This window comes from Copadichromis virginalis, linkage group LG20 (genome assembly GCF_057382275.1).
Source record: "Copadichromis virginalis isolate Kocher_CV1m ecotype Utaka linkage group LG20, C_Virginalis_male_GT1.1, whole genome shotgun sequence".
Lineage (NCBI taxonomy): Eukaryota > Metazoa > Chordata > Actinopteri > Cichliformes > Cichlidae > Copadichromis > Copadichromis virginalis.
In genome coordinates, this window is record NC_140637.1 from 3,573,600 (window position 1) to 3,597,739 (window position 24,140).

General features: G+C 42.3%; 3 protein-coding genes across 7 annotated transcripts in view; 1 reads left to right on the forward strand and 2 right to left on the reverse strand.

The window, feature by feature from the left end:
* scn8aa (sodium channel, voltage gated, type VIII, alpha subunit a) overlaps positions 1-5,758 on the reverse strand; it is a 48,811-nt gene extending 43,053 nt beyond the window's left edge. For 2 of the 5 annotated variants that reach the window (XM_085443783.1, XM_085443785.1), the window contains exons 1-2: positions 5,470-5,757; positions 2,345-2,678 (exon numbers count right to left, since the gene is read on the reverse strand). In XM_085443783.1, the coding sequence (XP_085299909.1) occupies positions 2,345-2,623 (279 nt within the window). In that variant the 5' untranslated portion in view covers positions 2,624-2,678; positions 5,470-5,757. Of the gene's footprint in view, positions 1-2,344; positions 2,679-4,991; positions 5,360-5,469 lie in introns of those variants that run through there. The other 3 variants (XM_085443786.1, XM_085443784.1, XM_085443787.1) reach the window with 3 other exon arrangements.
* Positions 5,759-6,356: 598 nt separating this feature from the next.
* LOC146684033 (transmembrane protease serine 12) lies at positions 6,357-11,032 on the forward strand. The gene is made up of 5 exons (XM_085444504.1): positions 6,357-6,516; positions 7,563-7,746; positions 7,889-8,166; positions 10,520-10,662; positions 10,752-11,032. Exons 1-5 carry the CDS (start codon positions 6,444-6,446, stop codon positions 10,986-10,988), a joined length of 915 nt encoding a protein of 304 aa, XP_085300630.1. The 5' UTR covers positions 6,357-6,443; the 3' UTR covers positions 10,989-11,032.
* Positions 11,033-12,570: 1,538 nt separating this feature from the next.
* dip2ba (DIP2 acetate--CoA ligase B (putative)a) overlaps positions 12,571-24,140 on the reverse strand; it is a 48,011-nt gene continuing 36,441 nt past the window's right edge. The window contains exons 25-38 of the mRNA XM_085444650.1: positions 22,653-22,733; positions 22,374-22,497; positions 22,118-22,239; positions 21,347-21,458; positions 20,856-20,965; positions 19,136-19,266; positions 18,879-19,047; positions 18,258-18,428; positions 17,988-18,049; positions 17,817-17,874; positions 17,614-17,688; positions 17,266-17,440; positions 16,905-17,028; positions 12,571-16,809 (exon numbers count right to left, since the gene is read on the reverse strand). Coding sequence (XP_085300776.1) covers positions 16,557-16,809; positions 16,905-17,028; positions 17,266-17,440; positions 17,614-17,688; positions 17,817-17,874; positions 17,988-18,049; positions 18,258-18,428; positions 18,879-19,047; positions 19,136-19,266; positions 20,856-20,965; positions 21,347-21,458; positions 22,118-22,239; positions 22,374-22,497; positions 22,653-22,733 — 1,767 coding nt within the window. The 3' untranslated portion in view covers positions 12,571-16,556. The remainder of the gene's footprint in view (positions 16,810-16,904; positions 17,029-17,265; positions 17,441-17,613; positions 17,689-17,816; positions 17,875-17,987; positions 18,050-18,257; positions 18,429-18,878; positions 19,048-19,135; positions 19,267-20,855; positions 20,966-21,346; positions 21,459-22,117; positions 22,240-22,373; positions 22,498-22,652; positions 22,734-24,140) is intronic.

Consider the following 24,140-nt stretch of genomic DNA (forward strand, 5'->3'; position numbering starts at 1 on the left):
GCGGGGAGGGCCGTTGCTGCGTCATCACCTAGCTAGCCTCCCGGCCTTCTGTCTCAGCTATAAGATGGCCTAAAAGAGCCACGAATCTAGATTTATCTGAAAGATGAGGAGCAACCTTCCTTTACATATATTCCCCCTCATCTTTCTGCACCTCCTTCCTGCAAGGGAGCTATCCAGATGCAACCTGCCACCTCTCAAATGACAAAGACACACAGGGCAAACGTTCTCCCATCAAGGTCACCACCTGATCTGGTGTCACTGCAGCATCGGCTCCCTTTGGTATCAGAATGACACTAGATTAGGGGCCGTAATTAGATTTGCCTGAAGCCAAGAAGCAAAGACAAGAAGCAAGAGCAGAAGCGAGGCTGCACGGCTCACGCGCATGTGTGTCATTAATATGGAACACGTGGGGGGAAATAGACAGGTGAGCTGCATGTAAGCAAGTGAACAATCAACAGTGCCGTGGATCCCTGGACATGTTTGCCACGTGTCATCTGAATCGTGTCTCCTTGTGCGCCGGACTGGTGCGTTACATAACAGTCAGTGTGCACGGTGTAAAGACAGAGAGGTATAACACGGAGACAGACGGAGAGGAACGCTGATGCTGATGCTGTGCAGCCAAACGCACACACGCACAATATCTAAACAAATCTGTTCAGGTAACGACGATGACTAAACACGCCATTACCCTCCTGTTTTGTCAGGGAGGGTTTGCTATATTTTGAGATACTCTGTGTGGACCGAGGTTTACACAACGCTGTTGTCAAAACGTGCAGCAGTTTTGAAATGAATATATGATCGAAGGAGACTGTCTTGAACGAAAATGCAAATTTTGTTATATAACTTTTTTTTTTACTATAAATAGACAACAAACAACGCTGCCATGGTAGAAGGTTTTAGCCTTCACTGCTCGGTCCTATTATGAACACACGAGCATTGAACTCACCACAGTACACCTTGCATTTGCACTGATGCTTAAGGAAAGGAGAGAACAGCCATTTTATGATAAATTATTCTCGCACTCCTACGAGTAAAAATGTAGAACTCTTAGAAGCATCTTTAGCTCTACAGCTTTCCACAATACAGTTTCTTTATAGTTTTCAATTTTGAGCCTCTAATTCTCCCTTTTTCAATATCTGCAAGCCGTGTCTTCTGTTCTTTAAGTTCGGAGGCTTTTGCACAACAAAAACAGTTGAGTGAAACAAATGCAGTCTCCAACAGTTTAGGCTAACAGGTGCACATTAAAAGACTGTCAAGGTCACCTGTTTGTCCTCACACTGAGGACGACCAGACGTCAGACATGACAGAAACCCCAGAGAGACACGTGTCTCCTTTAAGACGACCAGAGTCCTCTCAGCCTGCTGCTGCTTCTCTCTCCTGCCACAGATTAATTTTTCAACAATTAGGAAAGTCTGTCATGTGGAACAACGGTCTTTCAACAGTAACTGCTTCTGACCTTTTCCCCAAAGCCCTGTGAGCACATTGGAGATACAGCAACGGCCCACTCAACAGCTCGAGAGCTCGGCTCCAACACTCCCCAAAGGTCTTCGAGGAGGAAAACGTAATTACCTCCCGCAGCCTAATTATAAAATTAAAAATAACTGTAAACATAGCACCCCTGAAAGTCAAGTGTCAAAAAACCCCTAAAAAACCCCACAGTGACTCTGCTGTCTGCGTCATTTCCGGTCATAACTTGTAACTCACTTCAACATAATGAAGTTTCTTATCTACTGAATGCTGTCCAAACCAATTATGTACTAAAATTATGAATGTCTGAGTTTATCTGATGTAACACAACGTCAGAAGGATAACAACACAATCACAATGTCTCAGGTTAAAATTTACTACAACCACTACAGTCAGATGCTACAACTATTTCTTCCAGATGCCACGCAAGCCTTGGATTTTAGTTTTAAACTGAGCTCAACTGATCACAATCAAATCTCTCAATATGAAAAACAACACTGAAAAAGATCAAAAGAAAAGTGTTTTATGAAAAAAAAAGAGTGCAAACACAAATCAGGCCAAGCACAAGGATGGAAAGGTAACAATGATGTTACAGGGTCACATTTTCACTTGCCAAATGCAATATTAAAGGTTTTTGGGAGGAATATTTTGAGCATTTTGGAAGCCTGAGAGCGAGGGACAAACATCAGAAACATTGCACTGCACCAATATTTGCAGCAATGACAGTCAGATACTTTGTTTTAGAATAAAGCCAGCGCTCAATTTGACTAAAATCATTGTTGTGTGTGTGTGTGTGTGTGTGTGTGTGTGTGTGTGTGTGTGTGTGTGTGTGTGTGTGTGTGTGTGTGTGTGTGTGTGTGTGTGTGTGAATACTCACTTTTTGAGAATTCACGTAGAATGGGTCCAGATCCTCCAGTGGTACCGCCGCCATTCCCTTAGGGATGTCCCCATAGATGTAGGGCAGGCTCTTCCCAGCCTCCAGGTCACTGTTGGGTTTGGGCTTGTTCTCGTCATCGTCGTCACGGTAGCTGCTGTCCTGCTTGGGTGGCTTTTTGTTCTTCTCCTCTTGGATGCGCTGCTCAAGGACCACCAAAGATTCTGGAGTAAACTTCCTGAAGCTGTCAGGTCCTGGCGGTGCAAGAAGGGGTGCGGCCATGTTTTCATCCTGCAGCTACTTAGTCTTTAGGTTTGTACCATCCACGGTAGCAGCTCTGTGGGAAGCAGGAGGGGGGAATATAACATGAAATGACGTACTACAAAAATGGTGGCCTGAAATTAACAGTTAGCTGGGTGCCCATTTAGAAAGATTACAGAAAAAGGAGACAATACAGCTGCAAAATGTTATTTTATGCACCAAAAGAACAAGAAAATGTTGAGATCTTGTAATGTTAAATATATATATATGTGTGTGTGTGTGTGTGTGTGTGTGTGTGTGTGTGTGTGTGTGTGTGTGTGTGTGTGTGTGTGTGTGTGTGTGTGTGTGTGTGTGTGTATAAGCATTTGCAGGCTAACAGATCTCCTCCATCTAGTTTATCTCCATTAAGGAAGTGAGCTGAAGAGAACCATTAACAGACATTTGTTAAATGATCCTCTGAAGCAGCAGAGTGTGTGGTTGACTTAAATAAAGAGAATATTTTAGATAAGAGTGTTAAAGAGCAACGCATAATGGTTATTCTCATAAGATGGGGGAAATATCAGATAATATACTGAGGAAGCCTTTTGGATGAGAGGTTTTCACAAGCCTAAAGAAGCCCAGTTGCATTCTTATTTCAAGCTTTCTAGTCAACCATGACCTGGATGACTGTGAACCTACACAGGCAACTGTGTAGGTTTATATAAAAACATGCATATTCAGTCATTTCCAACCTTTGAGGACCTGTTTTACCAAGAAAGAACTCCAAACCAGTGGTATATGCTTCAGTTGATGAATATGGTCGGTTTTGCCATTTCAACTCACGTTGTGTTGTTTTATTGGTTACATATATTTGCGTTGCCATGGTAAATCAGATGTTGCACAGGTTAACAAACAAATATGTAAATATTAAAGAAGATGTATTTTATAATTAATTGAATGAAGACCAAGTTCCACCTGCACAAAAAATCAAACCACAGGTTTAAAAGTCTCACCCTTCATGACTCTGTTAAACAAAAAGGCTGAGAATAAAAGGCCTTACAGTAAAGGCTTTCTCCAAAACGCAAAGAGGGTAACATGACAAATGTTCAAGCTGCAGGAACACCGGGCAGTGCTGAAGCAAAGAGGAAGGAGCTGAAATTAGAGTTCAGTTAAGCCAGACTTGAAAAATTAACGAAATCATTAGAATTTTTGGAGGATTTCTAAAACATCGCCCTCCCCTCTCTTCGCCCTGTGTTCCACCTGCTGCTGCAGCGCAAAATCCTTTCATTTCAACAGGAGCAAGGTGTCTGCAGCCTGAACAGGACAGGCGGCCATATTTGAGTCAGCGGGCCCCGTCACTTCCCTGCCTCCCTCTTACATAACAGCGTCTAATTGAAATGTTCGACGCGTTAAAGCTGGCATCACACGGGAAAGACTCCACTCTGCGTGTCCCGACACTCGGTGGAAAAAGCACAGGAGACGTGAAGCAGGTGAGGCGAGAGGTCTGTTTTAAAATGGACACCAGAACCTCGGAGCCTTCTGCTGCGAGGCTGGCGCTGTCCGCTTCAGCACTGCACGAGCTCATATTCATACACGTGCGCGCGCACGTGAGTGCCTACAAAAAAGGTGCGGGGGGGTGCACACAACCCTCCGTTCTTTTCTTTTTTCTTTTTCTTCCCCGACACCTTCAGGCCTGTAGTTTATCCTTCAAATCTCCTCGATTATTAAGTCGTGGTGGCAACACTCGTCTCGTTATCTGTCCCATCGGCTGCTGCTTACATCTAAGCCTAGCAGTGCGATCAGTGTCACACAGAAACGGAGAACATTCTGGCATCTTCTCGGTCAAATCAACTTGTTTCCTAAAGGTTTGAATCAGAGAGCCACTGCGTTTCCAATCTATTCCTGTGCTGAGCTTCACAGAGAAGCTGTGGGTTATACTGCGCAGTGAAGTGGCCCGCTACAACCAAATTGGCCAAAGCTGTATTGCTGCAGTGGGAGGTTTACATGTTAAAAATTGTCACGCTGAGGTAAGCACAACCGTGGATCAAAGTCACGAGTGTGATGTCGATGTAAAAATAACAATCAGGTACATTTTGTCCTCCCTGTGAAACAGCAAACACGGTTTTGTTTTTCTTGGGGTTTTTTGTCCTCTCCGGGATGTTCTGTGCGCTTTTGCGCGTTGTCTTCAAGGATCTGCACCACACCCGTGAAGCCATGTCGACTGCCAAATCAATAAGGCTCTATCTGTGCACAAATAACCCAGGCTGCGAAGCTAAAAGTAACACACAGTCTGCACCACGGCGTTAAACACGACGATTAGAAAACAGCAATGCTCATGTCACGCCAAAATCACCTGGAGGAATGCAAATTTCCCGTCTGTTGGTGATGGAAAGAAGATCGGGCTACTTACATAGCATCAGCCCCTTCTTGAAGCCTTGTGGGGTTTCAAGTGCATCATCCTTTAGTCCGGAGGATATAAAGAAAAAAGCCCAAATTAAAAATAAAAACCTACAAAGTTTTCTGGGCTTCGAAGAAGTCAGACGGCGCCCTGCCTGAAGCCTAACCTATGAGACATTTTCTCCTCCCTCCCCTGTTTTCTAATCAGTACCTCCGATCCTCGGTGAAATGGTTAATCTGATAAATTCCGACAACAACTGGCTGTTAAATATATTTCCCTCCCTCTTCGCACTGGTTCAGCCGGTAGATGCCCATCGAGCGCAGACACCCTGTTTCGTCGCGCTCGCTCCCCCAAAAAAAGATGCGGGGCAGTGTGCAGCTCTGCGACATTTAGGCTACGCAGGGATAGCCTACCGACGGAGAGAAAATCTGCCCTCACCTACCGACGCGCGCCAGGCTTTCCCCAACGGTTACAAGCGAAGGATACTCACTTCGTAAGCGTTACAATGAATCCAGAGAGCCGTTGCAGGACTGCAGATGTGAAAAAGCTTGGGGAGAAACTGCGGTTGTCGCCATATTGTTGCTGCTACCTTCCCCCTCAGCGCGAGCGGTTTTCCTGCATAATTGATGACTCTCAGCAGAATGTGAGGGAGTGTCGGAGAGCGCGTTTCGTAAAATCGTAAAGGTCATTTAGGCCCGCAGACTCCAAACCCCCCCAGTGAGCGCCTCACAGCACAGGATCAGGGATGATCCATGGTGAGAGACTGTGCGCAGAAAACACGCTCAAGGTTTTTCTGACAAAACGCATTGGCTCACTGTGTGAGCACTGTGTGTGTGCAGTGTGTGTGTAATGTGTGTGTAATGCAGGAATTTATCATGTGTAGGCATTCAAATAGGGGAGGCCACTACATGTCTGAGATATGGGAAGAAAATAATAGTTTCTTGAAAGACATTAAAGCTGATGAGTGAATGAAAAGACAGTTACGCACACGCGCGCGCGAACACACAACTAACGCCTTAATTGTTTCTCTTTCTCACATGTTCAGTGTTATAAACATTTGTTCACTTATCGTCACATACTTGCAAATATATTATTTAAGCCGAGCACCTCATCTCCAAATGACTGTTTTCACTTACAGGCCTCCTCCAGCACTTCGCCCTTTAATAGCACAAATTTAAATGCAAATAGGCAGCTCTTAATCCGGTAACCTGCCCTCTGTCTTTTTGCTGTTACGTAATGCGCGAGCTCGCGTGTGAATCAATGCAAACGGAGCCTCAAAATATATCAAGAGCTTTCACGTTTCTGTAGAGTAGCTGCTTTTCCGTTAAAACTTTTTTTACGCAGATCAAAAGAGCTGAACGTGCACCTGACGTCATCGGTGGTCGGAACAGTTTCTGTTTGCGATCAAAAATACACACATATATATTTATATTTACATTTATGAAGGAAAAGAGTTGAAACTAAATGGAGTTAAAAGGTTTTCTCCTGTGTCTGAACGTCTGCTATTTGACCGCATTATCCACTTCGCCACAGAAGAGTGAGTACCTGCAGAAGTTTTAGTGTTATTTCTTCTTTTCCTCCACTTTTTAGTAAAGTATTCAGCCAGTTTTTGATTATCAGTAACTTCAGATCCTGTTTTGCGGGGGGGTTTTGGCGTTTTTTTGTTGTTGTTTTTTAGCAAAGCCCCTCTTTCTTGGACCCGAGTGTTATTTAGGTGAATTTTTCTAATTTTCTAATGAACTAATATAAGTTTTGTTTTGTTTTGTTTTAAACAGGTGTCTCAGTTCAGCTTTTTGGCTAATATTGAGCAGCTAACTTTACTGGGTCCATGTGCTGACTGTGACTCAGCACTTTACCTGATAAACATTTTATTTGTGTTATGATATGATGAAGTCTCAGTGATACACTCAGTTCACTTCCTCGCTGAAAATGTACTTTCTTTGTTTCTTTACTAACAGAAAGATTAATTAGCACATCACCCGCAGTTTTGCACTTTAAGAAAAATTAAACCATTCACCCACTATTATGTGTTATCACAAAAGCAGACAAAAACAACTAATACTACTTTATTCAAATTTTTATATTTTATATATATTCGTTTGGTTTCTATCACCACTGCTGTCACCAAAACCTATATAATCATTGGCTATTTTGGATGTCTGTTGCGATTTGAAAAATATTCGGTAGCACTTTTTAGTACAGCTCGGCAAGAATGTGGTAATAGGGGGGTGAACAGGAAGAAACAAGCAGGTAACAGTATAAAAATAGCAGGTTATTACCCCAGAAAGTTAATGTTGGATCCCTCTCAATAATCCAGTTAAGGCGATATTACTAGTATCCAAGTAATGTCCAAGTAATTAAGGTTAATGCTATTATCATTATATGGTAATAGTATCCTAATATGTTAAAGCGTCTACCTACAAACTACAATATTATTGTGAGACTACGACCAATATGACCTGTATGTTTGAGTGGTGAGTAACACTAGAAAGGAGCTTTAATGTGTTTTTCACATTAAAATGAGAAACACATTTAAAGTTTACGTACAAGTCAACTTAAAACCTTTTTTTTAATCTTTATTAGGTTGTGGGGAACGGCCTCTTTTTGGTCCTCCAGGTGCTTCTCGGATCGTGGGTGGCCGGGAGGCTCCCGAGGGGGCGTGGCCATGGCAGGTCAGCATCCAGATCCAATACAGACACCACTGTGGTGGCACTCTCCTCAGCAGCGTCTGGGTGCTCACTGCCACACACTGCTTCTACCACCACCTGTGAGTCCCTTAAAAGTAACAGTTAGGGCACTTTGCACAGGGGGGGGGGGGGGTCTTTACCGCAACGTTATTGGCGTGAAGGTAAACGCTGACGTATATGTATATGTTTGTTTGTTTTTACACTCTTTTCTTTTGTGTCCAGACGGATCGGCCTGAGCTATTTTCGTGTGGTGGCAGGACTAAATACGCTATCTTCTCCAGGAAATTACGCCCAGGTCCGCTCCATCAGGGGAGTGAAAATGCACGATGGTTACAACATTTTCACATCCGATAACGATGTGACGCTGTTGCTGCTCAGCTCGCCCTTTAAGTTCACCAACTACATCCAGCCTATTTGCCTTCCTGGTGATGTGATCCACGAGGCCATGCTCAACCTCAGCCACTGCTTCGTCAGTGGATGGGGAAGCACCTATTACAAAGGTGGGAAAGGCCTGAGTTACTATTTTAAAATAAGAAAAATTAGTATTTAGTTTAGGGCAGGGATGTCAAACATAAGGTCTGGGGGGCAAAATTGGAGCCAATATGGCCCATTTTACATTTTTGGAAAAAGTGAATTTAAAAATTTTGGACTTTTAAACTTATTTTTATAAGTTTTACAACTTTACATGCTGACAAAGACCAACAGCCACACCCATTTATACTATATCAAAGGAGCTAAGTAATAGATAAACAAGTAAATGACAAAAAAGTTTGTTTTCCATTTTCTACCATAGAAATTTTAGTTCAACAAAAGAACATTTTGGAAATTTAATAAAACCTGTTTGTTGTTTTTGTAAATAGGAAATAGGAGAGTGAGATAGCAGAACTTTTTCTTCAATTTTACACATTTATCAGGTAGAGAAACAGATTTACTACTGATCTTTTTATCTTTTATTAACACATCTGAATGTGGGCTCTGGCAGCTCCTGGCAACACAAGTCAGATGAAAGGTTAAGAAAATGATTGAAATAGCTGAGTTTATTGATGTCAACCAAAGCATGCAAAAAGTGAAGGGGTTCTGAAGTATTTGCAGCTGTAGAATAGAATAGCCTTTATTGTCATTGTACAGAGTACAACGAAATTGGAGTGCCACTCCCTTGGTGCAAGTTTCAATAATAAATATAAACGTAAAATATAAAAAGTACAAAAAAAAAACAATCGTAAGTACTCAAACAATAGTATGTACAATATATACAGGATAGCAGCATTAATATGATGACAGTATGAATAGCAGCATAATATAATGACAGTGACGGTATGGAATAGGTTCAATTGTTTTTGTGCTTATTTACTACGGTGATAGCTCTGGGAAAGAAGCTATCCCTGAATCTGTTTGTCCTGGTTTTATGTGACCTGTACCGTCGGCCTGACGGTAATAGTTCAAACAGTTGGTTGCTGGGGTGAGAGTGGTCCTTGATGATATTGCCAGCTCTGCTGAGGTACCGAGAGTTTGCAGTGACCTCCAGGCTGGGCAGAGAGCAGCCAGTGATCTTCTGGGCTGTGTTGATGACCCTCTGCAGTACTTTCCTGTCTGCAGCTGCAGCTGTATTATCTGTATGTCCGGTTTTAGAAGTCATCAGTGCATCAGACAAACTTCTCATCCTCTGGAAGTTTAATGTGAGAGCAGGAAAAGTTTACAAAGAGAACGATGAGAAATTTTAGTAAAGGTGAAATGAACTCCACTGGCAAGTGAACTCAACATCTACTTGACTATTATGTGGCTTGCAATGCTGCCTTACATAAGTTCTTATCAACAGAGATAATGCACGTTGCTGAGCTTGTCTTAGCCTTGAAGCCTACCTCATAAGATGAAAACTAGAAAACTTGATGTTGTGAAGCTGGCATGTGCTGATTACCAAAAAGATTTGCCAGGGCAGTTGAACTGGCTCTTGAAGATTCTCAAGAACATCTTGAGATCTTGAAGGCTGCTACTCAAAATACAGCCGGCTGGTTTTCAGAGGATTGTGTAGAAATCCAGAAACTTCTAGAAAGTCAGAACCAGCCTTCCTCACAGTAAAGACCAAAACGCAGAAAGAAAGAAGAAAGAAACACTTGGAGTTCCTGATGCTACAAAAAGAAGGAGAAGAATTGCAGATTCTGTCAGATAAGAACGACTCCCAAGGCTTGTTTGCTGCACTGAAGGCAAACTGTGGTATCCACATGATGTGACATCTGACAGGAGATATGAAGGACACCACTGAGTGATGAAAGGAACAGTTTTAGAACCTCTTTAACACAACTTCAAGTCCCAGTTAGAGCTCGGCTGTGTATATCCATTTCAATGGATGAGCCCTAGAAAGCACTCAAGAAAACTAGGAAAAGTCGGGTATCAGGTCAGGCTCTTATATCTCTACAACAACTCCTGGAAACAGAAAAGATCACACTGAATAGAAAGAAAGAATCAGTGAAACGCCATATGGAGATCACTGGGATGCACTCTGAAACCTGAGAAGTGCAGAGTTGTCAAATCAGGTGTTCATGCTGCGCAAGGCATTTGTTGACCAGATTACAGGGCCTCGCAAATAAGGTGGCACATCAGCTTCGAGTTGGGCGGTCACTCAGCGCAACAGATGTGGAAAACTGTCATTTCTAGGGCAGGTCGCACAAGTGTGGCTATCACAGTCTAATCTACAACTGAGTCACAATGGGCTGCTAGTGACCTGTTTTTGAATATATTATATCATGTAGATACTGAAAGCATGATTATTTTCCTCTGTTTTTAAATGTCACTCTCACATTACGTCACATATATTAATAAAGTTTTTTCAAAGCATCTTTGGTGTGTGAACTGCAGGCCCGCTGACGAACAAACTGCAGGAAGCTGAGGTGGAGCTCATCGACAGACAAACATGTAACCGGGTCACCTGGTATAACGGCATCATCACTGAGAAGATGATCTGCGCAGGACTGGAGAGCGGAGCAGCCGATTCCTGTCAGGTGCTGATCCTTGGGTTTTGTTTTTGTTTTTTATTAAGTCACTACGGGCTGGTTGAAAGAAAACTTCACGCTGTTTGTGTCTGCTTCAGGGTGACAGCGGGGGCCCGCTGCAGTGCTACAGCGAGAATCAGGATAGGTTTTATCAGGTTGGCGTGACGAGCTTCGGAGACGAGTGTGGACTTCCTCTCAAGCCTGGGGTGTACGCACGAGTCAGCATTTTTTCAAAGTGGCTGACTGCGAGTCAGACAGCGGTAGCAGCATCTGTCCACAGAGCGAGCACGGGAGTCATCGCAGCTCTGCTCGCTGCTGCTTTGACGCTGCTCTGAAACATCCAGACTGGCAGCAATAAACATCCAAACTAAAGCAAACAGCTCTGAACGCCACACGCTTATTTTTTCATATACAGTTCATAACAACAACCCTGTTAGAGCTGTCAGAGCTTTTTTAAAGGCACAGGAGAGCCACATTTCTTATTCAGCAGCTTACTTTGGAGTGATGGTGTAACTTGTTGTCAAGCCAGAAACGCTCTGATTGTTTCACATGATATCTGTGTTTATTAATTTTCTTTGTACAGCATGTAAATACAGACAGAGACACATGTATGTGATGACATATGCTTCATCTTAAAATGAGCTCACATTTTCTAACACGTTGCTTTTGTTATCAGTAATAGAAGGAGGGTTAAGACGTGCTAATAATGGATGGTTTTTATTTCTCTGCTGCAAGGAGTTGTTTCCTTTGGAGAGACGAGTCCATTAGAAATACGAAAGCTGTAATATGACTGAAAGGCAGCTGCTTCCTTGGAATTCACTTTATTGGCGACATTTCCACAACAACTTAGCTTGCTTAGATTATCTCATAGAGTTTTTAAGGCACTCAGCAGAAGAGAGAAGAGCTTTTAAACTCCTGAGTGGGTACAAAAAAGATGTCAGAGCTTTTATTTATTAGGAAGACCAGAAGTTTCCCTTTTTTTCCTAATAAAAGCTTTAAAACATCCAGAAAAAAACTTTATTAAGAGCAACAGATTGGATTAAGATGTTAAAAGGCTTAAGTTTAATTCCTGGATTAATGGCATGTCTGTAGGTGATTATATAAATGTATTAACAGCCTGATTTTAACTGATTAGCCTGATCTAGAGTTTCTAGATGGTGTTTTTAAGAAAGCTTTTCTTTTAAGAAACACATTTCCAGTGTCAAATAAAACTAAATTAGTCTGTTTCAGAAATCGAATTATTCTTGCATTAATATATATAAAAAAATAAATGAATAAAAAAAAAAGTAACTAAATACACAGCTTCTTCCTTTCTGATACTACTTTGTTACACTGCAACAGGCCTAGACTGCTGGGGTCTTCCCATGATGCATTGTTTCTTTTTCGCTTTCTTTGTGTTCTCCACTCTGCATTTAATCATGACTTATTATCAATCTCTGGCTCTCTTCCACAGTGTGGTTTTATCGCTCCCCCTGCCCCTCACTCCCAAACGGGCGTAGTAGAAATCTGCCCTTCCCTGAGCCAACCAGAGGTTTCTTCCTGTTAAAAGGGAGTTTTTCCTTCCCACTGTCGCCAAATGTTTGCCAGTAGGAAGTCGTGCGATTATTGGAATTTCCCTTATATATTGTCGGGACTTTACCGTAGAATATAAAGTGGTTTGACGGGACCTTTGTTGCAATTAGTTGATCATCAATCAACTATTAACTATCTGTTGGTTCAAGTAAAGAAATATCTTATTTTATTAGATGTGAATATTTGTAAGAAACGCTAAGCAAAACTGAAGTGTGGCATCTTAACACCCCCAACACAAACACACAGAGCAGAAACACTGACACCTGCTGGAGGGAAGATGCCATTTTCTTTCTTGTAACAGCAGCTGGTTGCAGATAGATGAGAAAAGAAGAAGTACAAGACAAGTCTGACAAAGCAATTTTTTTATTATTTGACATGAAACACATCCAATGACAGAGTGACAGTGTTTTTGTCAAGTAAGACATGTTGTTGTTGTTGTTAGAAGTTATCGCACCATTAACCAGTTGAGAATGTCTTTGCTGCAGCTCGACGATGCATAGTGAACAGACAGTTGCTGAGGTATACATTGTGGGCCCTTGAGTTTGTGGGGTTTTGCGTTTGCGTATACGAGTAAAAGATCCTAATTTCATTACCTCGCAGGTACATTTACATTTTGTGCTTAGGATAACTTTGGAGGTTTGAAATGTTCGCCATTCGTCACAACACAATATGAAAACTCTATATATTCAGAGCGCATTGTCCATCAGATCCCGAACCGATGATGATGCAAGTATGGAGTGACTGAAGACATGTTGGCATGGAAAAAGAATGACTTGGTTTCACACAAAAGGGCATCTTCTTGTAATGACACTGGAGAACAAAACTGTCAACTTTCCCTTATTGAATAGCACCAATGTCTATTGAAAAGGCTTGAAGGCCAACATGAAATTATAAAACTTTATTAAAACTTGTCAGAGTGAAACAGTAGCGACAAAGCAATAATCACACAGCAGCCTCAGAAACCTCAGAAGACGCGTGACTCCAATTTCACTGGCACGCACACACGCCGTCGGTGTCGGTCACCGATTGAAAAGTGGTTTAATCGACGCGCGACAAAGCCGCTCCTACATCAAACCAGCTGCTTGCAGATAAAGATTGCATCAGGAAAATATTGATGAAATCCCTAGAAAATATATTAAAATTCCAATTTTGGATGGAAAGAGTAAAAATACAGTGGAGGCGACATTAAAAAAAACCAGAAGAAATAAAAAAAACAAAATAACAGGTTTACCATTTTGGGAAAATTCTTACAAAAGACAAAACTTGTTGCACCATAGAAGCCAAATATCACTGCTGAACACACACGCGCGCACACACACTCACACACACACATAAAATGATATTGGGAAAGTGCACGTTTGTTCCTGCCCACTGAAACCTTTTTTGTTGCTTGCGATGTGGTAACCTTAAAATAATAACAATGCAGAAAATGCTGTCAAGTATGAAAGATCAAGTCAAGTTTTTTTGTTTTGGTTTTTTTTATCTACAGATTCATTTTCATGTACACATTAACACCAGTAATACAGTATTTGACCTCTAAAATACAGTATACAGACATCTTTATTACTTCACTTTTTAAAGGAGGGTTCTGCAATTTTTAAAAAATCTTTTGAATCACAGGTTTGTTGCGGATTGTTCCCAGTTCATTTTCTTTTTTTTTTTTAAGTGTTGCCCACATTCAGAATTAATGGGTCTGAGTGATGACGGTTATGTTAAAATCAGAAAGGTATGAGCACGAACATAAAACACCAGCCTTCCTCTTAAAAAAACCTTTTTTTTAAAAATGTATGTGTGAGTTTTGAGCTACAAACTGGTTTCCGATTTCTCGCTTAGATTCGGTGAAACAGTTCTTTAAATAAGCAATAAAAGTACAGAAGTTCCACAGGTTTAATAAGGCAAAGCTCCTCATTCTTGATTTCTTTGTTTTGCTTTTTTTTTTTTTTTTTTTTTTAAATTCAATGGTCCATTATCATAAATGTCACCATGGTAAAAGGCACCGACTTGCCTTCAGATTTTCTACATTTATCTAATTAGCTGTGACACTAAATGAAACACGTTCTTTGATATAAGGTGGAAAACTACACACAGACTGAAAGCTAGCAGCTCACTTCAGAACCTCAGACCAAGCCAGGCGAAGCCGAACAAAACGGCCCTTGAACACAGAGAAGTTGGACCTTAAATTTTGTTTAGCGGTTTTTTGGTCTGCTATGGTTTTCAGAGCCTAGAGTGCCAAACTCCAGATTAAGCCTCCGATGTATTAACATCACATTAAAGCCACATTAGAGCTAAACATTTGACTTTATAAAGAAATTTGGCGACTTCACCCACGAAAAGAAAACCTTAAAAACTTCCCTCAACTTTCTAATTTGAATCTCTCCCTGGAAGTTCCCCATGCATGTCGGGTGATGCTGGAGCTCAGCTGCAAGAGCCTGGATTAAATTGGCCTTTGCTATCTCTCCTACTTTCCTAAGGTTACAAAAATGTCCCTGCAAAACTGTCAGACTGAGCAAGCTGGTTGTCATGTACAACCCAAAGAACAAACAATAGTTTTCAGCTCATGAGTCCACAGGATCCAGGCCAAATTCTACTGTAAAGCCTCCCTGTTGCACTTGCTGTGCCAGATTTGTATCCCTGAGGTGTTTTCCTCTTCAGCAAAACTAAATCCAGTCTGAAATGTGTTCAGTCTAACGCACCAGTGAGAGGTGCATTAGCTGTTCTGGGGTGCACAAGGAGACCACATTGAAAGTGTGATCGGACAAATTTCAAATCACTTCCGGTTAGTTCTTCTCATGGGTGAAGTCACAAAAGTTTGTTGATGTTACTTTGTGAGATTTTTGTAAAGAAAATAAATACCCGGTGAGAAAAACTACACATTCACACAGAGACACCAACGTTCTCAAGATATTTCCTTAAAAAACAAAACCTTTAGATGAACCAAACGCTCATCTATACTGGCTATAGCTACATTTGTACAACACAAACAGTGCTGTCATTTATAGTCACACGTATTTATTTCTTTACAACATTTTAGCTGACAGATAAAGAGTAAAGAGAGTTAACTGCAAACATGGGTTAAAAGGAGAAGAGAAACAGAAGGTTGTCTGGGAATAACTTCAGAACATTCTTGGTCTCCCTCATTAACACCGGGTACTTATTTCCTCTTTAAGAGCAGCTCTTGTTGAGCGCCGGGAGGCTGTGAATGCTTTTACATGAGAGGCACAAAAACTGTGACAAAGCCTGAACATTCAGCATAGGCAGCGAAATAACTGCTGTGAGAATCCTTGGCTCGCGAAGCTTGTTTTCGTTTTGTTTCGAGCCCGCATGTAGACGTCACCTGCACTCCCAGCTGGCATGCACACCTAAACACAGACTATAGTTTCGAAAGTTGTTCTGGAAATTGGCGCTTTTTAAAAATAGATTAGTACTATCACAATCATACGAGCTATCTACCCCACCGACTCCTACTCACACCGAAGAGGAAGAATCTGTTTCATCTTTACTGCTCGGGTTCATGAAGTCTTTCTTTTCCCACACCAACAAGTAATTCAAGCATTTTTTTAAGATATTTTTTTGTTTCGTCATTGTCGACACTAAGTCTGCCAGCAAACATCGCGTGTGATGGAAAGTGGACGCCACTGTGCACCTGGTGGGCAATTGTGTCAGGACTGCCCGCTGTGGGCTGTGCTTGCTTGTGGCGCTTTTAATACTGATGTGGATTTGCTCTTTTTGACAGCAGCAGGCATGAGGGGTGGGGGAGGCAGGAGACAGGAAATCGAGGTGCGAGGACGTAAAGTGCAAGGGGAGAAGTTCCAGTGCACCTTCAAGATTAGACGGGTTTAAAAAAAAACTGAAAAATCTGACACATGAGCATGCATGGTTCAGGAGGAAAGCAAAAGGATAGAAAAATGAGGGGAGAATTCCATTCTTCTCTTTCTGGGAGTAATTAAAATATCCTAAAAACATGAGTTTGATTGACGAGGGAGAGGTGGGTGCAGAAAAAAAAAGGATGATGGGATTTCTCCCAGTCGACACGTGCATCTACCTTTCAGGAGCAGAGAAAGTGTCAGGCCCCACAGTAGAAATCTCAGTGAACCTGGACTGCAGCAATCGAGCAGGTGGAAGTAAAGACAGAACAGTTTCTGAGAGGGAAGCATGTTGTCGTTACAGTACTTGAGTCGTTTCTCGCGTTCCCACGCCGTTTGGCATTTCCAATGAGTGTGTCTGAGGTTTTAACTTCGGGGCTGCTACTGTACACGTCCCCAAAGTCCTTCTCCCTCGTTGTCTGTTCTCGGAGCCTGGCTCAGGTTTCTGCATCAGTTGGTGAAGGGTGTTCACATGTTGTAGGCCACGTAGATGGGGTCCAGTTGGTCAGCCAGGAAGGAGTCTCGTAGATGCATCCTCTGCTTCTCTCCCCGGGAGTTGATGGGGATCACCCCCGGGTCCACGATGACCACCACTCCGACGATGAGGTGGTGCTCCTCCAGGACCACGTTGGTGACGAGTGGCACCAGGTCCAAGGCCTCCTGCTCCGAGCCGCTAAGCTCCGCCACCACCACCAGCAGGTTGGTCCATGTAAACACGGCACTGCGAAGCGAGAAGTGGGAAAAGTTCAGGTTTCTGCTACTGTTCGCTACGAGGATCAACGACGCCACGTTAAGTGCACATCTGCTGCTCCTTACCTCTCTGCGATGCTGCGGTGGGCGCGGGACACGGACGTCTCGATGTCGATGGGGTGATAACGCAGCCCCCTCAACTCCAGCGTTTCATCCAGGGATCCCACCACAAACAAGGCATCATGGCGATCTGTGGCGGGGACAAAACTATTTGATTATTTACAGTTCCAACAATATAAAGTGTCTTGTTTTAAAGATCTGGCTACAACTGTGCAACCTGTAGATTAGGGTCCAATGTTGTGATGCATTTGTGATGAGAACTTTCAGTACAACCAAGCATTTACATTTTAAAGGGTTCAACACCAATTGCTTCTCCAAGTGATTATTACATTATTACAATGTCACCAAATATCAAATGTCCTCTCACCTCCACTTGCATCCAGCAGCTCTGTTCTCTTGATGAAACCCAAGTAACTGGTCCTGGCCCACAGAGTTTGGGGCTCCCCAAAGCTGAGCCTGGTGTTGAAGTGGTCTGCCTGCAGGCTCTCCTCCCCATAAATGGTGTAGTAGCCACTGGCATTGTGTGGGCTGTTCACCCAAATCTGCACAAAAAAAAAAAAAAAAAAGACTTTCTGAATTACTTTGGCTGCTAAATTTTGACAAGAAGAGAGAAATTTGACTAAAAATCAACATAAAATAAATCTTTTCACTGTCGCCCTCTTTTACTCCGTGCCAGTGAAATCGGACGGTTTGTGGCACATGTTTGCGCACTCACCTCACCAAGATGCGAGTCCCCCAGTGGGCCTCTGGTCTCTGGGTTGACTATGATGACTCTCACTCCTGGTAGGATCTTCGAGAAGGAAATGAGAGGAGAATTTCACTTTAAGACTCCTTTAACCAACTCTTTTAGTGCTCTGGTTCTGTGGCCACAGTGAGCATCACATAAGTGAGTTTTACCAGTCAGTGATCAATACTTACAGTGCCCGACTCCATGAGTGGAAGACTCTGTGGCGCTCCTCTTTCCACTAGCCTCACCCTGAGGGACACAGAAAAGACAAGCCTGTCAGTCTTTCTGTTGTTGTCCACCAGCTGCACCACGTGACTAATGTGGTTGCCTTTGTGCTGCTTTATGAGAGTCTTCAGCCTTACCTGTCGTGACGCAGGGACTTCATGTCAACATAGACAGTGGAGGGGTCTGGTCCAGCAGTGCCCTAGTGACACGGGGGGGTAATACATTAAAAATAAAGTTTTTTAGCTTACAGAACATGAATAAGTTATTATCATAAGTTATTAACATTCAGTACATCTCCTTGTGCAGCTCAGATGACATGGTTTTTTATTTTTGTTGAGCAGAACCAAAAAAAAAAGCCTGATTTGGGTCAAAATGTCCTCATAAGACTGCATATTTGCGAAACCAACCTGAAGGCAGATGGCTAGGTTGACCCTCGAGCCAAAGGCGGTGCTGACGGCGCGAGGTGAAAGGCCGAGGTCTTTGAAGAGCTTGGAGAAGGACTGCGTGAGAGCGAGGCGAGGACGCTCCTCTGCTATCACCACACAGCTCCGCACGCACGACAGGTTCAGACCGCGCGCCTGCAGACACGAGCGGCTAAAGGTCACTCACTTTTAACAGGTGTAGACGGTAGCTTGACGCAAACATGGACTCTGCATTACTGAACATTTTCATCCAAAGCAGAAGGAAAACCGAATGAGGACAGATAAAGGATAAAATGAAGATGAGCACAGACAGAGACAGATAGTGATTTTAAAACAGATATGATACATGTAAGGCCCATAACGCTGTAAACATACAATCTACTTAATTAGCATGCTAGCTCGCTGGCAGGTGAGCTGTCTGAATGAATAGGTGAATCATTTTTTAAGCCTGAGACAGGTGTTTATTACTCTGCTTCACAGCAGTAATATTTTCTGTCATAAAGTAATTTATCACTGTGTTGTTTGTCAGAGTAACAACAGAAATGACAGCACGGTAATCTGAGAGGAGGAACCACATCTGGGAGATTATGTGAGTGTGTTTGTGACCTTCAGCATCTCCGTCTGGGTGCCCAGGCCTTTGGTGCAGAGCTCCATGACAGAATACGAGCAAAAGGTGTCTCTGATCTTGTACTGACTGAGCGTGCTCAGCCACACAGGCAGCGAGCTCTCCAGCTCCAGGGGAGGGATAAGGATGGACTGGTGACCTGAGTAAACACTGGAAACGAGAGAAAACTGTCAGCAACAGCAAAGCTGTGTGTTACAAGAATAATGGCATTCTGTCTTTATGTTTGTGTTGGAATTACCTGGAGAGGCACCACAGGACGAAGCCCAGGCCACAGTATGGGTCCAGGCAGATGGCTACTTGGCGTGAGGAGTAGAGCTCACACTGCAGTTTAATGGAGCGGCACAGAGTGCTGACCGCAGCGTGAGACATCTGAAGAAGCAGAGAAACTTTTAAGAAATCCACCAGACTCACTCCATTAAACTTCACCTCATTAGTATGATTTTAATACCTCAATATGTATCAATAAAGACGTAGTTTGATGACCATTAGAACAGGTAGCATGTTAGAGTTAAAAATGTGTATTCTTCTTTCAGCTGCTCGTTCTAGGGGTCACCACAGCAGAACATCTTTCTCCATCTCACCCTATTCTCTAGCATCCTCCCCTCTCATATGCAGGGGCTTGCAAAAGTATTCGTCCCCCTTGAACTTTTCCACATTTTGTCACATTACAGCCACAAACATGAATCAATTTTATTGGAATTCCAGGTGAAAGACCAACACAAAGTGGTGCACACCTGAGAAGTGGAACGAAAATCATAAATGATTCCAAACAGTTTTTACAAATAAATAGCTGCAAAGTGGGGTGTGCGTAATTATTCAGTGTCATCTCCACCCACTCTACCCTGCCTGCACTCTCATCTTCACCGCTCTTTCTTGCTTTGCATGGTTTACCCTCAGGTATTTAAACTCATATACCTTCAATATCTCCACTCCTCTGTTGTATATAAAATCTGATCTAAATTAACCATTTCTTACATGTCTTTTAACCTCATAAAATCAACAGGCTCGTACTAAAGATTTGGCAAATCGCACAAGTTTTTCTTTTCATTTCTACGATACAGTGAAAAACAATCATAAGAAATTTCAACAACTTTTATTGGCAAATAAATCAGATTTATGCAAACAGTGTTTAGAGGTCCTTCTTCTAATAAGTTCTGCTGTTCTCTGTGGCAAGTTGGACATCAGCTTCTGGGCCAATTCCCGCTTTAGCAATGCTCAAAGCTGACTGCAGTTTTGTGGGCTTCTGCCTGACCACACTAAAAGCTTCCTCAAAGAATAACTTCTTCCTCCACCAAAGGAGCACTTTAATGCTTTGTGCATTTTCCAGCATGATGGATGTCTCCAGCACCACGTCTCAAGGCAAAAGTGATAACTTAGTGGCTCTGAGATCATCAAATTAACATTTCAGAGCCACAGCCAGGAAATTCCCCAGATGTTCATGCGATCAAGAATCTATGGTCAGCCCTAAAAAAAGTGCGTGAATAAGCAGAAGCCCACAAACAACCTCAATATCAATGAGGCAGGAGTGAATCAGCTTAGGAGACGGACAGTCAGCATCCCAAAATGTCAGCACACTGTAAATACTGACTGTAGGCATAAATTTGATTTATTAACCAATAAAAAAATTTGAATGTCATTTTAACTGCACAAATGTCCTTCACTATATCATAAAAACAAACAAAGTAGACAATTTGTGCAACTACCAAATATTTTTGGCCATGTCTGTGTAAATATGAAAATATTTAATCTCTGTGTCATAATTCTGTTGTCAATACACTGAACTAGACCAGCTGGGTGAAGGTCAAACATCCAAGAGAAGACACAGAAGCAGAAAATTAAACATTTTCTGGCTAGAGAAATTCATATTAAAAAAAAAAAAAAAATGAAATCACAGTCATTTCTGTTTGTTTGTTATTATTATTTTTGGAGTATGTACAGGGTTTGTGGGAGTAATCTACCTTGACTCCAGTCAGCATGCCTGTGGTGGACACACTGAAGTCCAGATAGGCTAGCATCTCAGCTGTAGGAGGTTTGTAGATGTGTGGAGGCCGCTTTCTTGGAAGATCATCTGTAATGCGAGCGAAGTGAATTTATGTTATGTCTTTATTGGACAAAATAAATCAAATACTTCTTGCTAATACATCTTGCTCTTAATGCTACAGTCTGATAATAGTCTGGTTGAAAGGGAAGGTGATATCATTTCACGTGTAATTTTATCCTTTCAATGCACATATTAAAAATCCATACTTTTACTTTTAACTCACTGCAACACTCTTATCTTCAGAAATGAGAGCTTAAAATAACTGAAACGTACTGTACATGTCTGAAGTTAGTCAAAGCACAAACAGTGTCTATTTCAAGCCAAACCTGCTAGCATCTAAATACGTGCACAAACGCAGCGACACCCAGCTGCTGCACGTTACTCTAAAGGCTTTCCTAATTCAGTCACCTGTATCAATGATCGTGGGCCACGTTTTGACATTGACGCTGGCAGCCGCCTCCCTGGACCTGAGGATCCTCATGAGAGGCTGTGTGGTGAGGATGCAGGCTGCTTTGCTCACCTGTGGCACACAACACAGAGCACAGACGCGGTCGTTTAGAGCCACAGATTAATGTGAAGCATTCAGTTATTGATATTTCATTGATCTCCAAAGTAAAGCCCAATTTCATTTGCTTTGCCTCAGGGAAATCAGTTATAGTGACCAACAGAAGTATTCATTTCATTAGTGAAGGGCACTTCCGTTGATGTGATAGTTTATTAAAGTGGCGGCTAAAAAAGCTTCATATTTGTTTTAAGGTCAGCGATGCATATTTCAGTACATGAAAGTGATCCAGTATGGACAGTGCAATGTCATAACTGTGCTTTTGTCTCCGTTGCTGTTTGTCTGTCTATTCAAACAGCTCGATTTTCAGGGAAATTGGGAATAAGGAACCCTAGCTGTGATTGTGGATCACTTAAAAACAAAAACAAAGAAAAATGATGTATTTGCATTAGAGAAGACTCACAGAACTGTGTTCTCATTGTGAACTACTAGTTTTGGATAAATCATTACAAAATTAAGTGAAAAAAAATTAAACTGAAAATGAAAAATGAGCGTAGAATAAGTACAAAAACAGTTTAAATACTACTCAATGTACTCAAATAATTCCACATACATTACTCCATTATACTGTGGAAATACTCGAGTAAAAAAAAAAAGCTGTGGTGAAGTGCACTCACGTCAATGATCATGCGGACAGTGGGGAGAGTAGCAGCCAGATTCTGTGGGTGGGGCGGCCTCACAGTCACAGGGATGACCCCCGCGTAGAGACAGCCATAGAAGGCGGCTATCAGGTCGATACCTGCAGGAGGAGGAGATGGGAACCTGGTTGAACTACGACGCCGTTAAAATACTACATTAAACAACAGCACTTTTACATATTATTTGATATGAAAAACTAGGAAGAGTTGAAACGTATAATAACGGCGTGCATACCCGGGGGATAAAGCAGCACCACGTTGTCTCCTGTGTTGAGACCTCCTCTCTCCATCAGGGTAGCTGTGATTTTCTCTGCTCTCTTGTGTAGCTGAGCACAAGTTGCTGTGCACACTGCTACCCCCTAGAGCAAAAACAGTGCTGGTACAGATGATCTCATACAACAAAATGGATCACCATTTACAGAGTGGCACCATTTCCGAGGTAAAAGAAAGGTAATGGTGCACGCCACGTATGCGCACGTTTCTTATGTTTACTGTATGCTCATGTTTAGCCTACCTTAGCATTGAGCAGCACGTATAAAACATGGTCAGGGTCCATTTGGGCTCTCCACTGCAGAGCTTCAGACAAGAACTGGTGCTGAAAAGGCAAAGAAAGGAATCGCTCATTACATACGCATCACAGATGGATGATTAAACACACAAACAATGTTTTAATGCACAGATATAATTACACAAAGCGGCACTGTTGACAAATAATAACTTATTTGAAAGTGATTAAAGAGAAAAATATTTTAAAGCCTGTCTTCAAAATAACAAATAAATATATAATCAGTCCTCTCTGTGACAGATTTGTTCATTTTAAACAGAAAACACTTTAAAGTACGTCAAGGACACAGTGTGACGCAACAGGAGCACAGAGGTGTCCAGAGTATTTGGGTTTTTTAAGTTGTGAAAGGTCATGCTGGGACCATCTGCACCAGGAAGGAGGCAAACTGGAGCCACAAGCTCACAATCTGTGGGCCTTTAAAACAAAGGGGTCATGACAACTTTGATTAAAAACAAAAAGTTTCTGCTAGTCCCTCAGAATGCTGTTTCTTAAATAAAGGCACTTCACAAGATTTACGCAGTTACATAAATGAGTATTAATAGAACTATTAATATATTAATGTCATTAGCATCTCAATCTGTGGTGTCAAAAAGCCGAGGAAGCAGTGCACCAGACACACACGGACAGGACCTGAAAGTAAAGAATCCCTTTACAAGACAGAAGCCAGGTGACCACTAGGAAGCACGTAAAAAACAAACATTAAAAAAAACAAGTAAAGATAACACCAGCTAGACGTACAGGGATATTCAGCAGTATCGCACCGTCAGACACTGGAAAAGTAATCGTTTGTGCGTCGTGCTCTGGTCAACAATGAGTGAGGAGTCACATCATGCAGACCAGCTGCCCTGGCAACTCATAAAGCCATGCTGCACGTGGGAGCGTCACAGTGAACACAGGAAGCAGAGGTGCACGTCAAAATACTTCTAATATTCTAATTCGTACTAATGCGCAGGATATACGTATAGTGCATCACAGTATATTATTAGAACATCTTCTGCAGTTATATATGCTAAGTGACAGATTATAATTGCTTAAGCCTTGCACTTGCACATTTTGTAAAAGATAAGAAACTTCTTCTCACTCAGAGGAGATCAATGTCTTTTAATTCATTGCTGACTTTTTGGTCTGGCAAAGCTGCAGCAGGCTGCTGGCCAACTCCAGGCTTAAAATAAGATGGCGACGTGGGACTATTAAATAAGGCCCGGATGAATGTAGGATGTGACCTCATTTGTAATGTGCTGCTGTATATTAGTTTTAATGTGTGGACCTCTGCTGGACAAGGAAGCTAGCCTGCACGGTCATCTCGCCGGGCTAAGCTGTACCTGGTGGCCGTCAGGTTATCACAGCTGACTGACAGAAGCAGCATGAGCAAAGAGGCGGGTGGGAGGGATGCAGGGGGGAGGGGAGGCCAGACTAGAGCCTTACCATCATGGTGGG

Bases quoted from the DNA above. Each gene is read 5' to 3' on its own strand.
- LOC146684033 (XM_085444504.1), top strand. From the start codon at position 6,444: ATGGAGTTAAAAGGTTTTCTCCTGTGTCTGAACGTCTGCTATTTGACC. The intron at 6,517-7,562 runs GTGAGTACCTGC...AATCTTTATTAG, and splicing joins ATCCACTTCGCCACAGAAGA to GTTGTGGGGAACGGCCTCTT. The intron at 7,747-7,888 runs GTGAGTCCCTTA...TTTTGTGTCCAG, and splicing joins CACTGCTTCTACCACCACCT to ACGGATCGGCCTGAGCTATT.